This window comes from Chrysemys picta, chromosome 1 (assembly GCF_011386835.1).
Source record: "Chrysemys picta bellii isolate R12L10 chromosome 1, ASM1138683v2, whole genome shotgun sequence".
NCBI classification, from domain to species: domain Eukaryota; kingdom Metazoa; phylum Chordata; order Testudines; family Emydidae; genus Chrysemys; species Chrysemys picta.
In genome coordinates this window covers 344,110,519-344,125,479 of record NC_088791.1, presented here as the reverse complement: position 1 = coordinate 344,125,479, position 14,961 = coordinate 344,110,519, and the positions used below count along the sequence as shown (strand labels likewise).

The 14,961-nt window shown below is 45.0% G+C and overlaps 1 protein-coding gene across 2 annotated transcripts in view; it reads right to left on the bottom strand.

Moving 5' to 3' along the window:
- Positions 1-362: 362 nt before the first annotated feature.
- Positions 363-14,961, bottom strand: part of POLD3 (DNA polymerase delta 3, accessory subunit) — a 42,768-nt gene continuing 28,169 nt past the window's right edge. For both annotated transcript variants that reach the window (XM_008175453.4, XM_008175454.4), the window contains exons 10-12: positions 11,017-11,111; positions 10,705-10,783; positions 363-2,097 (exon numbers count right to left, since the gene is read on the bottom strand). In XM_008175453.4, coding sequence (XP_008173675.2) covers positions 1,892-2,097; positions 10,705-10,783; positions 11,017-11,111 — 380 coding nt within the window. In that variant the 3' untranslated portion in view covers positions 363-1,891. The remainder of the gene's footprint in view (positions 2,098-10,704; positions 10,784-11,016; positions 11,112-14,961) is intronic.

Here is a 14,961-nt window from a genome sequence, read left to right as displayed (position 1 = left end):
CCTATCATGATAACAGTCATGCCAGAATGTGACCTTTTAAACTTTATAAATGACAAGAGAAACCAGCACCTTTGTCTCCTAGCACAGCACCACATTAAATAGATATAACTGGAATTTTAAAGCATTGTCTTAAAACCCCTTCTGGACTCCCGAATTGTTATCAGGCTGGTTAATAGTTCCAGCTGTATTTTTAATACATGTATCCTTTGTTCTGTAAAGTCTTGGATTGCTTTTATATCTGGAAGCTTTGCCATGCAATTGAATACCATGAACCTGCTTTTTTCAGATTTATACAAGCTATATGGGAAATCAGAAGGTAGCACAACTCTCCAAGAACAATCAGTAACACAAACAAAAGAAGGTAAGTGTTTAAAGGGTTTTATTATTTAACATTACTCTTAGAATATACTTCCAGCTATGCCAAGAAAAATAGAAACATTGAAGTGGTATTTTTCTGGGAAAGATACAAAAGTTCATTGTAAAGATTAAACCAAGGCTTTCCATCCTTTTCCAGTGGCGGCCCTCTACTTCTATTAAAACATGCCCCAAACATGCCAAACCTTACTCAGCTGTAGCACCATAGTGTAGATGTTCCCTAGCTCAACAGAAGGGGGTTTTCTGTCCAGGTGCACAATCCACCACCCTGAGCAGTGCTAGTTAGTTCGACTGAAGAATTCTCCCATCAACACAGCTGCGTTTACACTGGGGATTAGGTCATCTTAACCACAGTGCCCGGGGTGTGAATTTTTCACACCCCTGAGCAACGTAGCGAGGTCCATCTAAATTTTAGCTGTAGATGAGAGCTCAGACAACCAAAATCTCTAGTCACTTTTGACAATTTGGGCTCCAATACTTTGCACATCATCTTCACAGGCTGTTGGTTCCTTGGGACCAATATTTTGCTATGGCACATTTCCTTAGACACTAGACTTTTTAAAAAAACATTTGTACATGGCACATGCCCATTAGACTTTAAATAAATAAAAGCCAACAAAAGAGGAGCTGCATACTTCTTTATGTCCCTGGCTACGATGCAGGCAGGTACACTGCCATTTTCATTAGGACAACCCACCCACATGCCCACCTTCGAGTCAATAACCACCCACTTGTAGAGCTGAGCACACAGTTCCTTTCCCAGTGGCCGGTCGGGCTTGGACCTTCCCCCTGGTTCACTATATCCAACTGCGTGGGAAGCCTTAATGATGTTTTTGCAAAGAGTGATGGAGCACAAGCAGTGTCATGGTCTATAATTAGGCATCCAACACTTTACAGAGGAGGTACTTAAGGAAGAAATGGTTGAGAGAATTTTATATGTGGTACTTTGTCCAACAAAGATTATAAAGGCAGAGAGAAAACTATTTACCAGTCTTGGGGGAGAAATCAAATTCATTTCATCCAGTTATAGCGGCAGCAGATGTTCACTATTTGTATGTGTGCCTGTTACATTATAGGTTTTAACCAACCTGAACGTTTAAACAAACCAGACAAAAAAAAAAAAAAAAAAAAAAAAAAATCAAACGATTCCACTAAAAGGATTAGCTTCTTATTTCGTCCATCTACTCCTGGAACAGGCCTTAGTACCAGACAGGTCAAAGGCCATGCTTAAAAATTTAAAATGTCATCATGTAAACAAGTTAACAGATCTCCAAGTGTTCCTCTAGCGCTTGCTCCCAGCTACGGCTTTCTATATGGCCTAGCACAGAAACAGAATTACAAGATAATGGATACAATTAAGTTTTCTGATGCAAAACCTGGTGCGGAGAGCTTACTTCCACAGTAAGCAAGATATTGCCCACCAGGGTAGCCCATCTGTTGTTCTCCTCCAAAGCCGAACGCTACTGAAAGGAGTGACATTTCCAAGCTGCCCAGGGATCGTGGGGAGAGATTCAGTTCATTTCTTCTGGAAGAAGCCCATGATGGAGACTTGTTTGTTGGCTTTGCTGGCTGTGGCTGCCCCTTTCTTCGGAGCCTTCCGATCCTCCTTGGGTTCTTTCTTCACAGTGGCCGTGGACTGACTGTGTGCAGCTGGCAGCTTGGACTTGATGAATTCCTCTTCACTATCTGTACAGGATTCGCTCTCGTAAACCTTTTCAGTTACTGGAAAGAGAACGTGGCAGGAGTGGTTAAGCCTTTGCTCATAACAGCTGCAACCAACCAAGCAGTATATTCAGGGAATCAATGAGGAGGTATGAGAGGCACACAACGGAAGGACAGTTAAAATTAATAGCATCCTGGCTCTGCAGTTTTCGTAAGTGGGACAATTTGGAGAATCTGCCTCGGTTCAGTGTATGAATACTGGCTGATGCTACAAAGCGGTTATAAAATTGTTGCATCAGGGAATGCCGTTATGAGGATGTGGAACGTACCAGTTGCTGACACAGATGGCAACATGTATCCCCCTACCAGACCAGGGACAATGGAGAGGAGTTAAGATTAACATGTGCTCTGGACCAAACAGTAGGGCATGGAAAGTAGGAGAAGCTACTTCTTCAAACTTGTCTAACATAGAGAAATACCCAGACAGGGCAAAGAGACAGGTGACAAAGCAGGGCTTAAAAAACAAACAAAAAAATAAACAGACTCAGGAGGAGACAGGACAGGAGAGTCTGGGCAGGAGAAGGGAGGAGGCAGGTAGGTTTTTGAAGCATCAACTTTAACCAGGGACCAGCCAAGGTCGCAGAAAGCCAGTGGGGCTGGAAAGACAGATTCAGAACAGAAGTCACAAGATGCAGAGGAAGGATCCTGGACACCCCAGAGGATTCTGCCCAAGCCCAAAGAACTCTCCGGAGTGGGGAGGAGCCTGAGGCAGGGAAACGCATATAGGCGCATTTGTTATTTTGTACAGGCCCTGTGTATGAGGTAAACCATAAACTAGAAGTCTCACACCTTTGGTGGCATTCTGGGGAACATGCAAGAGCTGCTGGGGAGGCCTGGGGGAGATGACTCCGGTTTCAAAGTGCAGTCGCCTAAGTCCTGGAGTCTACACTGCCAAAAAGGGAGTCAGGCACAAGATCTGCCCCTGGAGCGCGTGCTTAGAGACCCAAAGCCAAGCTACACTCTACCCAGCCCCAGCAAATTAAAGGTACGTGGGATTCAGCATTTGGATCCCCTCACAGCAGTTTGGTGAGTGACCAGTAGAGGGCGCTCGATCAGATTCGTGACATCAAGTTACGACAATGCCGGCAAGGCAGAGGGCAAAAACAAAAGAACTAGTTGGGATAGCTCCCAGTGACACAGTAACAATACCTAGCTCTTATGCAGCACTCTTCACCCACTGATCTCAAAGCACTTAGAGGCAGCAAGTATCATTGTCCCCATTTTACAGATGGGGACACGGAGGCCAGAGGTGGAATGACTTGTCCACGGTCTCTCAGCAGATCACAGAGCTGGGAATAAAACCCAGGTCTCCTGAGTCCCAGTCCAGTGCTCTTATCAGCTGGGCTAGGCTGCCTCCCTTCACTTTTAAGATGAACGGAGTGAGGCTACGTACTGAAAGATGACAGATCAATAGCCGTGGAGGATTACGTCCTCTCTTCTACCCAGGGCCTTACGCAGTGTCCATCTGAGTGCATATCTGAGTGCATAGTCAGCCATAGAACAGGTTCCCCACCCACGCACTTCAGCCCTGCTGGGTGGGACTGTCTTCCTGGGTGAGAGGGCAGGTCAGGTGCCAAATCTTCTCACTGCATAGACTTTGCAATATGGAGGGTGCCAAGTACACTGAAGATTTTTGCAACAAGAACAATTGTCCGCTAGGGACTAGTTTGTAGACACCAATTCATTTCACACAGAACACGCAGCAGCCATCAGACAGTAACGGCTTTCAGTAACTACTGACCAGGACTGAATCTGAGCCGTTACCCTGGTACGGATTCAGCCCAATCCGAATCCCACCCACTCCCACAACAGCATTGCTAGGGCAACCGTTCCCACCAATGCTTACAAAAAGCATGATACACAGATGGTCTGATTTTCCAAGCTCCTGAGTGTGACACTGCACCCCATATTCTTCACAGTGATATTATGATATGATTATGATAATCATAATGTATTTTATGCAAAATAAGTCCTGTGCGGTGTCATGGAAAAGGTTATGATTTGTTGAATATGATTATCCTATTTGTATGCATGCATCATTTTTGTATCTGAAGTTATGAATATTTACTATGTATCTGTATTTCCAATGTAGTTACACCTGGGTAACGCCCACTAGACAAGATGGTTTCATTCTAGACAGTGTGTGAAGAAGGGCCTATTCAGGGTAATGGACCTTAGGAAAACAATGGGCCTTAGAAGAAGTTTATCTCCCACCGGGGAAGCCTTCCTGAGGATGCTACAGACAGCCTCTGAGTAATGGCTGCTATGACTTTACAAAGACATGTGATGTAACCACATGTCTCTGGACTCCATCTTGGGATGTGTTTTTCCACAGACCGGTCTGGGAGCTAAGCTTTGAAACAAAGGGTTCCCGCCATATGCAACAGCTATATAAGGCGGGGAGTGACATCATCTGGTGTTCTTTGCTACCCACACAAGACGACTCCTGGAAACAGAGGAACAAAGACTGAACTGGGGGAAGTGCTGGACCCAAACTAAAGGGATTTTTAGCCTGTGAATGGAACACCTGGGGATTGCTTGCCCCTTAAGAATCTGCAGCCTGCTTGTATCATCTCTTAGGGGGAGAATCTGCTATTCACACCCAATCTTGTTAGTATTTTAAGTTTAGTTTGCGTTTTTTGTTTATTTGCTAGGTAATCTGCTTTGAGCTGTTTGCTATCACATTAAAATCTCTCTTTTGTAGTTAAACTTATTTTTATCTAAACCAGTGTGTGGGAATCATAACTTGAGGCAGAAGGCTGTTGCATATTCCTCTCCACACCGAGGGAGGGGGCAAATTTTATGAACTTACCCTGTACAGTTCCCTGTGCAGTGCAAGAAGGTATAATTTTGGGTTTATACTCCAGAGGGGGTGCATGCCTCAGGAGCTGGTTGTTGCCCTAGCTGTCGCCTTCGTATGCAGGGCCTGGTCAAAGTGCCTGCATGTAACTACAATTGTGTGTGTCCCGACCTGTATGTATGCTGCTGAAAGTGCAGGCTGAAGCCTGGAGGGCTTTGCAGCTTGTCACAGCAGTACAATGAAAGAGGGAGCCCAGGCTGGCGGGTCGGGGGGCTAGGTGGTACCCCAGTTCCAGGTGTCACCCTGGGGGGAACCCATCATACTGAGCACCTGAAGATCCACTGACTGTTGTGATGATGGCTATATGTATACCTAGATTGAGAGAACTTGGTGCTTCTGAAATTCAGATGAAGAGCTCGTTCTTTTTACGTAACACCTCTCTGAAAGTTATTACAAGCTATGGAGACACAAATTAAACCTAGGTGGTTGCTTCTTTCTACAGAGAGGGTAATAGCAGACGTTTCAAAGCAGTACTGGAAAGGGTTCATTTAGTAACCAACCAATCATTGAACCCAGATGAGTATTACTTACTGGGATTCTCCCCTTTCACAGCGGTCACAGTGTTTAATGATCATAGAATATTAGGGTTGGAAGGGACCTCAGGAGGTCATCTAGTCCAACCCCCTGCTCAAAGCAGGACCTAATCCCCAACTAAATCATCCCAGCCAGGGCTTTGTCGAGCCAGGCCTTAAAAACCTCTAAGGAAGGAGATTCCACCACCTCCCTAGGTAACGCATTCCAGTGCTTCACCACCCTCCTAGTGAAAAAGTTTTTCCTAATATCCAACCTAAACCTCCCCCACTCCAACTTGGAACCATTGCTCCTTGTTCTGTCATCTGGTACCATTGAGAACAGTCTGGATCCATCTTCTTTGGACCCCCCTTTCAGGTAGTTGAAAGCAGCTATCAAATCCCCTCTCATTCTTCCCTTCTGCAGACTAAACAATGCCAGTTCCCTCAGCCTCTCCTCATAAGTCATGTACTCCAGCCCCCTAATAATTTTTGTTGCCCTCCGATGGACTCTTTCCAATTTTTCTACATCCTTCTTGAAGTGTGGGGCCCAAAACTGGACACAGTACTCCAGATGAGGCCTCACCAATGCCAAATAGAGGGGAATGATCACGTCCCTCGATCTGCTGGCAATGCCCCTACTTATACAGCCCCAAATGACGTTAGCCTTCTTGGCAACAAGGGCACACCATCGACTCATATCCAGCTTCTTGCCCACTGTAACCCCTAGGTCCTTTTCTGCAGAACTGCTGCCTAGCCATTCAGTCCCTAGTCTGTAGCAGTGCATGGGATTCTTCACTCCTAAGTGCAGGACTCTGCACTTGTCCTTGTTGAACATCATCAGGTTTCTTTTGGCCCAATCCTCTAATTTGTCTAGGTCCCTCTGTATCCTATCCCTACCCTCCAGCAATTCTACCTCTCCTCCCAGTTTAGTGTAATCTGCAAACTTGCTGAGGGTGCAATCCACGCCATCCTCCAGATCATTAATGAAGATATTGAACAAAACTGACCCCAGGACCGACCCTTGGGGCACTCCGCTTGATACCGGCTGCCAACTAGACATGGAGCCATTGATCACTACCCGTTGAGCCCGACGATCTAGCCAGCTTTCTATCTACCTTATAGTCCAGCCCATACTTCTTTAACTTGGCGGCAAGAATACTGTGGGAGACCGTATCAAAAGCTTTGCTAAAGTCAAGGAATAACACGTCCACTGCTTTCCCCTCATCCACAGAGCCAGTTATCTCATCATAGAAGGCAATTAGGTTAGTCAGGCATGACTTCCCCTTGGTGAATCCATGCTGACTGTTCCTGATCACTTTCCTCTCCTCTAAGTGTTTCATAATTGATTCCTTGAGGACCTGCTCCATGATTTTTCCAGGGACTGAGGTGAGGCTGACTGGCCTGTAGTTCCCTGGATCCTCCTCCTTCCCTTTTTTAAAGATAGGCACCACATTAGCCTTTTGCCAGTCATCTGGGACCTCCCCCGATCACCATGAGTTTTCAAAGATGATGGCCAATGGCTCTTCAATCACATCCGCCAACTCCTTTAGCACCCTTGGATGCAGCACATCCGGCCCCATGGACTTGTGCTCATCCAGCTTTTCTAAATAGTCCTGAACTATCCTTTCTCGACAGAGGGCTGGTCACCTCCTCCCCATGCTGTGCTGCCCAATGCAGCAGTCTGGTAGCTGACCTTGTTCGTGAAGACAGAGGCAAAAAAAGCATTGAGTACATTAGCTTTTTCCACATCCTCTGTTACTAGGTTGCCTCCCTCATTCAGTAAGGGGCCCACACTTTCCTTGACTTTCTTCTTGTTGCTAACATACCTGAAGAAACCCTTCTTGTTACTCTTAACATCTCTTGCTAGCTGCAACTCCAAGTGTGATTTGGCCTTCCTGATTTCACTCCTGCATGCCTGAGCAATATTTTTATACTCCTCCCTGGTCATTTGTCCAATCTTCCACTTCTTGTAAGCTTCTTTTTTGTGTTTAAGATCAGCAAGGATTTCACTGTTAAGCCAAGCTGGTCGCCTGCCATATTTACTATTCTTTCTACACATCGGGATGGTTTGTTCCAGCAACCTCAATAAGGATTCTTTAAAATACAGCCAGCTCTCCTGGAGGGTTTAGCTCTATAAAACAATGCTTACTAAAATGGATCTGGAGTCAACTCCACTGATGGCAACCATCAACATCCACAAGTAAACACTGATCCACCAGATTCCAATGCAGCATTCTGGTATATTTCTAGTAAACCATTTTTTTCTTTAGCAACTCTACTTTTTTTTTTTTTTTGCAGGTGTCTGAACTTCACTTCTGGAAAATTGGCTTTTAGTTGTACCAACTAAATCAAATGAGGTCTTCTACACAATCCGCAGCTGTACGGAGAAACCATTTAGCACCAGTCCCTGTGGTACTAAACCCTGCTCCTCTGGTGTGATTAGTCAGTCAAATAGGGACTAAACACAAGCCAGTTTCTCTTTACAATCAATTAGCTTTTCAACAAGCAGCCTTAAGAGGCCGTTACTGCTGGCTGACACACTCCCTACCTTTGCTCTTAGCATGAATTATCCTCAGAGGTTAAACTACCCTATCTGTGTGCAATTGTTTATTGAGGGTTTCCATTAGGCCCACGCTGTAAGAGACGGTCTGTAGGATAGAGAATCTAGCATTTAGCTGAATGTTTTTCTTTGCTAGGTTGTCTTGCGTTTTTGTAGTAGCCAGTGCACATTTCAAATGCTGCTTTTCCATGGTAAACAGGGATTCAAACACTCTCTCAGGCCTGGACCAGCCCAATACCTGCAGGCGTTTACTAAATCTGAAAGCGTCCCACTGTGACGTTAGCAACCAATCTCATAAGAAGCAGAGTTAAGTAACACTTGGTCCACACACATTTTTGAACCAGTAACACTCTCTTGGTTAGGGGCGTGATTATTAACAATGGAAAGTTATAGTAGTAATAACCCCTGGTGTGGACACAGTTATAATGGTGTCCAGGTATCTTATACCAGTATGAGCGACTCTCCTTCCTTTCAGGGATGCAGGTCTCATATACACAGGAAAAAGTTATTTTTTTGTATAACTTAAGGTGCGAATTTAAACCAGTATAGTTATACCAAAATAGACCACCATGTAGACATTCTTATTCCAGCATAAAAGTGCCTTTTTTCAGTTTCGCTTGTGTCACTTGGAAAGGCGTTTAAGCTAAACACTAAAATAAAGCCACTCTTATACTGGAGTGAGAGTGTCCCCATGGAGGATTAGAACTGTATAACTGCAGCTGTACACCTGTTAAAACATTCCTCACGCAGTCAAGCCCTAAACTATAGGAGCAGAAGTACCTTTATACCAGTATAACGGCATCCACACTGGGGTGGTCATGGTGGTGGGAAGGGGTTGTAGAACTTCAGCTATGTCAGCATGGTTAAAAAACTGCACAACATTTGTGATTAGACAAGCCTTTAGATTAAGGACCTGATCCTAAGAGATGGTGAGCACCCACAATTCCCACTGACTTCAATTAGGTGCTGCAGGTGCTTAGCACCTCTCAGGGCTAGGCCCTAGAATATTTGATTTGCTTTACAATTACCAGTTTCTAGCTGTAGTCGTTCTTAGGAAAGTGGCACTAAAATCATGGAGACACTCAAGGGAGGGTATATAGCAGGGTGATATTCAGAACAGTGAGATCGGAAGCTCCAATATCTTGGCTCTGATCTAGGCAGCTTTAACCCATTTTAAAAAGGTGAAAATCCCATAATTCAAATGATACAAATATTTTATATCAGCCTAGGAGGTCTGTGAGACTTTAGGATTATCAGGCCTACACGGGACAGGGGGAGAGACAGGATGAAATGGGGACACAGCAAGTTCTGGACCACAGACCAGTGCAAATTTTTGGTACATAAAGTAGTATTTCCTTCTTACCCAATTCTAAAGCATCATAGCCCCATCTGACTCTCTCCTTGCTACTCTGAGCCTTTTCCAAGTGCACCACAAGGGCTTTATTTTCCCCTCCATAAAACTGTAGTGGATATTAATTCGTAAACCAAAGGTCTGCCTATTTCACAAGAGACCATTTAAACCCATGGGCCAGTGGGGAAAAAGGCAAGCTTCCCAGTACTGGCACATTTGGAAAAGGCTGAATAGAAAAAGGAATGCAGAATCCTTTGCTGGAATAAAAGCTTTAATGTTCATTATGGCGAGCTCTGGATGCCGACCTTATTAAAACACTAGCTGTCGAGCAAGGTTTTCATTTTCCTTCCAAAAATCTTAACGGTCCTATCTGGAGTCAGGAGTGCACAACACCCCATCATGCAAACTCAACGAGCAATTCTCAACAAATCCGTTTCCCTCTGACAAAAACCTAGTACTAGAGCCTTTCGCTACTATTGAAGCCAGTTACTTTCCTGCTAGCTTTAGCTTTCTTTATAGGAGATATATAAAACACAGGACCTGATCCCTCTCCTGGAATAAGCCGAGCTCCCTGGATTCCATTCAAATCAACAGGGGTTGAGGACACTCAGTATCTTGTACTATCAGGCACACGTTGTGTTTAGTATAAATAATGCTTCCGCCAGTTTTTCAAATGTAAAGAAACTTTATAAACGTTACCTAAATCTTACAACACTCTTGCAAGGTAGGGAAATAGGTGCCTTGCTCAAAATCACCGAATGCATCAGTATCAGAGCTAGGTTAGAATTTAAACATGCCAGACCTGCCTCCTCCCAGGGGCTAGAGAACACAGGACTGCTAGGAACAAAGGATTTGCTTTTTAGAGTTTTAAATCCCAAACATGCTGCTTGTTGCTCTTACCCAGTTTATTTGGGGTATTCCGCGTTATACTGAGGGCCAGATTCATTGGTACAATCCAGCTGCTCTGGAGCATTCGATCTGCTTTGTGTCACCAATTAATCTGATCCATAATCTGAGGCATTTTTTTTTAAGGTATACATTTTTGAAAAGGAGGGAAAGTGCTAGTGCTGGTTATAATGGTAGGAAAGAGGGAACAAAAGAAAACATTCAATGACAACTTCTCTTCACCCTCCTCTGACAGAGGGACAGTTACAGTGCAGGAAAGTGGAGTTGGAAGCCTTAGAGCTCAAGAAAAGAAGAATAAAGTGACACTGTGGGCCCCTTTCCTGGATAGGTTTGGTCTGTAAAACTTGCAAAAAACCCAGTGACTCTTCAATAAAGTGAGCCCTACTTGTGGGTGCGGGAGAGAGTTAGCTATTCTTACCCATGCAGCCTTCATCATCCACAAACGTTTTGGATTTCAGCACGCGCTTCCGTTTCCGCTTCTTCCCTCCTGTCAAAGCCTGCAGGGTATCACAAGGGACCAAGAGTTAAGGCAGGGTGCGTGTAGAGAGCTTCTATGGGCATGATCACCAACAGCCAAATGTCCGTCTCGTTATCAAAGTCAGGTCTGACAAACCATCCTCCCTCCCCCACAACACCCTCCAGTCCTGCTTCTGCAAACACTCTGGATTTCCCCACTTTATCAAGACAAAAACATATATAAATGCAAGTGATCACCATAATGTGCCTTTACCTCAATGGTTGCTGGTTCTAGTTCAATCTTCAGTGCAGGCTCTGGAGAAGGCAAGGGGGGGTTAGCTTCTTGAGGTGTGGGAGATACTGAGACATCTGCCAAAAGAAAAAGAGCTGGACATAGTGATGGCATTTGGGACAGTGCCCCCGTATTGGCTTGCAGCATTTCCCATGGCATTTGTTAAGTACATTTAGCCCTTGCCTGTAAAGTTGCTGTCTTATTAAAGTCAGGGAAAGATGTTCCAAGTTGCATGCCTAAAGTCAGGTATCTGAATCCATGTTTAGGCCCCAAGTGACTGGCTAAATTGTCAAAGGTGCTGCAGACCCCCCGTTCTCAATGGTCGGAATGGGGGAAGTGTGTGCTCAGCACCTTTGAAAAAAATCAGGCACTCACTTCAGGCCCCCCTACTGGAATATTTTAGCATCAGTTAATAGCTATATATTTCAAGCACTGACAGACCCTCACAATGGGAGGCAAAGCAATTTTCTGCTAGAGGCACTTAGGAGACTCTGAATTCCCAATTCAGTGAGCAACCTTCACTAAGTCACTCAATTTCTCTGTCTCTACCCATTGGTACAATGGATGTGACACTTACCTCACCAGGGTACTATGAATCTCAAACAACTAATGCTTATAGGCGCTAAAATTCTTTGATTAAAGGAACTAATAAGGGCAAGTTACTATTATTTGATCTAAAGAGCTCACCAAAGGACATCTCTCTCCCCACCCTCCCATTACAATGGCTAGGTAAGAATTATTTCATCTGTTAGTACAATCTTTTCAGCGTTTATATTATGCAGTAGATGGGTGGGGAGGACCTAGCAGTGGCGCAAGCTTCAAATTGCAAATGGAACAAAACCTGATGCTGTGCTACCTTCTGGAGTCTGTGGAGAGCAGCAGCAGCATTGGCGCTTCCCATAACTTTGCCAGACAGAAGCCAACAAGGTTTGTAGTCGTGTAAGAGATCTGGGTTCGGCAGAGGGAGAGAGGTGTGAGCGGGTCGTGAGTTCAGCGCAGGGCAATGGGGAGAAGTGCCTTGTATCACTCAAGAAGCATCGGTCTGACTAGCTTATGTGGCTGTAAGAAGAGTCCTCTTCAGCCCAAGTGAAAATTGCTGCTATGTGAGGCTTCAAACCTGGGGAGAAGTAGTAGTGGGGGGAAACCTCCTCCTCCAACCTATTGCTTAATAAGAACAATGGAAGTGTTGGCTGGGGGGGGGGGGGGGGGGGGGCACAGTTCCTTCTGGGCTTCACCTCCTCCTTGCCTCTGCTTGCCGTAGAGCAGCATGCATCCTGTAGTTGTAACATGAATTCTGGATCTGTAACTATCCCAGCTGATTAGGTCAGTGTTAAGAGTTCTGACTGTGCCAGGCGTGTGGCCAACTGACCTTCATAGGTTAAGCAGGGCTCAAGTGAAAACAGTTGGCTGCCAATGTAAATAATAAATTACATTCTTCAAACCAGGACTCGATCTCATAACTTCTCCAGTGACTGAGACACAGAAACACAAACAGCGAGCAGGATCACATGACTCGGTATTTCAGCTTGCTGCAAACAATCGATATGTGGCAGGTGTCGTGCAAACACCAGAACCTCACGTGACAAAGTGGGAACTTTCTTAATGTTTTGCATGAATACTGTCCGTGCCCCAGCTTCCCCCTATGTGTTGCACAAGTATCTAGGTGGTGAGACAAGGGTATGTGATCGTGGCAGAGATCCTTTGAGGGCAGGTCTGACTGCTGTAGAGCTCGAAGGAGCTGGCTGAAGGAGCTGGAGACCAAAGAGAGATGCCCGGTAAAGAGAAAAAGGACGGAGGATGGGCAACTGGGCGTGACTGAGGGAGGGCTCCTGGCAGCTGGGCAGTCACCTGGTTTGGGACTCAGGGGGATCCAGAGCCCTGCCCTCCACCCCCTCCCCCAAGATGGACTTTGCTGAACCTTTCTACTTTCTCTGCTAACAAGAACTGTTATATGCTGTATTCCAGATGACTAATAAACCCGTCTGTTTTACAACGCTGGCGGAGAGTCACTGCTGACTGGGGAGCTGGGGGAGTATGGCCCCTTAAGGGGGCACGTAAGGCTTCCCCAGGTGTCCTATTCAGGTGGACTCACTGCAGGAAACTCATGGCATAAAACGCATGCTGAACACTCTGAGGTCAGACCCAGGAGGCAATGAGGCCAAGGAGGCTCGCCCTAGTGAGTGCACCCTGCGGGGTGCCACCCTACAGGAGGGTCCTGTCTGAGCTTCATTCAGAGCGGTTCCAGACACCGAGCCTCTTCACCCATGACACCTAATCACTGATCTTTTCTGCAGGTGCTACCTGCTGAGATAGACAAAGCTCGCTACTGGCCTTTCCCAGGTGAGAAGCTGCAGCAGTTTCAAATTCTCCTCATTTGCAATTATTCTGAAAGTAACTACAGTCTGGAAAACTCCTTTGCAAGGCTTGAAACATTCACTAAAGGCTAGCCAGAGGACTAAACCTACTAGCATAAGAATCACCATACTGGGTCAGACCAAAGGTCCATCTACCCCAGTATCCTGTCTTCCCACGGTGCCCAATGTCAGGTGCCCCAGAGGGAATGAACAGAACAGGTAATCATCAAGTGATCCACCCCCTGTCACCCATTCCCAGCTTCTGGCAAACATAGGCTAGGGACACCACCCCTGCCCCTCCTGGCTAATAGCCATTGATGGATCTGTCCTCCATGAAATTATCTAGTTCTTTTTTTAACCCTATTACAGTCTTGGCCTTCACAACATCCTCTGACAAAGAGTTCCACAGGTTAAATGTATGTTCTGTGTAGAAATACTTCCTTTTGTTTATTTTAAACCTGCTGCCTATTAATTTTATTTGGTGACCCCTAGTTCTTGTGTTATGAGAAGGAGTAAATAACACTTGCTTATTTACTTTCTCCACACCAGTCATGATTTTATAGACCTCTATCATATTCCCCCCTTAGTCATCCCTTTTCCAAGCTGAAAAGTCCCAGTTTTATTAATCTCTCCTCATATGGCAGCCGTTCCATACCCCTAATCATTTTTGTTCCCCTTTTCTGAACCCTTTCCAATTCCAATATATCTTTTTTGAGATGGGGCGACCACATCTGCCTACAGTATTCAAGATGTGGGCGTACCATGGATTTATATAGAGGCAATATGATATTTTCTGTCGTCTTATCTATCCCTTTCTTAATGATTCCCAAGATTCTGTTCACTTTTTTGACTGCCGCTGCACATAAGTGGATGTTTTCAGAGAACTCTCCATAATGACTCCAAGATCTCTCTCTTGAATGGTAACAGCTAATTTAGACCCCCAAATTTTATATGTATAGTTGGGATTATGTTTTCCAATGTGCATTACTTTGCATTTATCAAGATTGAATTTCATCTGCCATTTGTTGCTCAGTCGCCCAGTTCTGAGAGAGCCCTTTGTAGCTCTTCCCAGTATGCTTTGGATTTAACTATCTTGAGTGGTTTTGTATCATTGGCAAAATTTGTCACGTCACTGTTTACCCCTTTTTCCAGATCATTTATGAATATGTTGAATTGGACTGGTCCCAGAACAGACCCCTGGGGGACACCACTATTTACCTCTTTCCATTCTGAAAACTGACCATTTATTCCTACCCTTTGTTTCCTATCTTTTAACCAGTTACTAAGCACGAGAGGAACTTCCCTCTTATCCCATAACAGCTTACTTTTCTTAACAGCCTTTGGTGAGGAACCTTGTCAAAAGCTTTCTGAAAATCTAAGTACACTGTATCCACTGGATCCCCCTCGTCCAAATGCTTGTTGACCCCCTCAAAGAATTCTAGTAGATTGGTGAGGCATGATTTGCCTTTACAAAAACCACGTTGACTCTTCCCTGACAAATTATGTTCAATATATGCCTAACAATTCTGTTCTTTACTGTAGTTTCAATCAGTTTGCCCAGTACGGAAGTCAG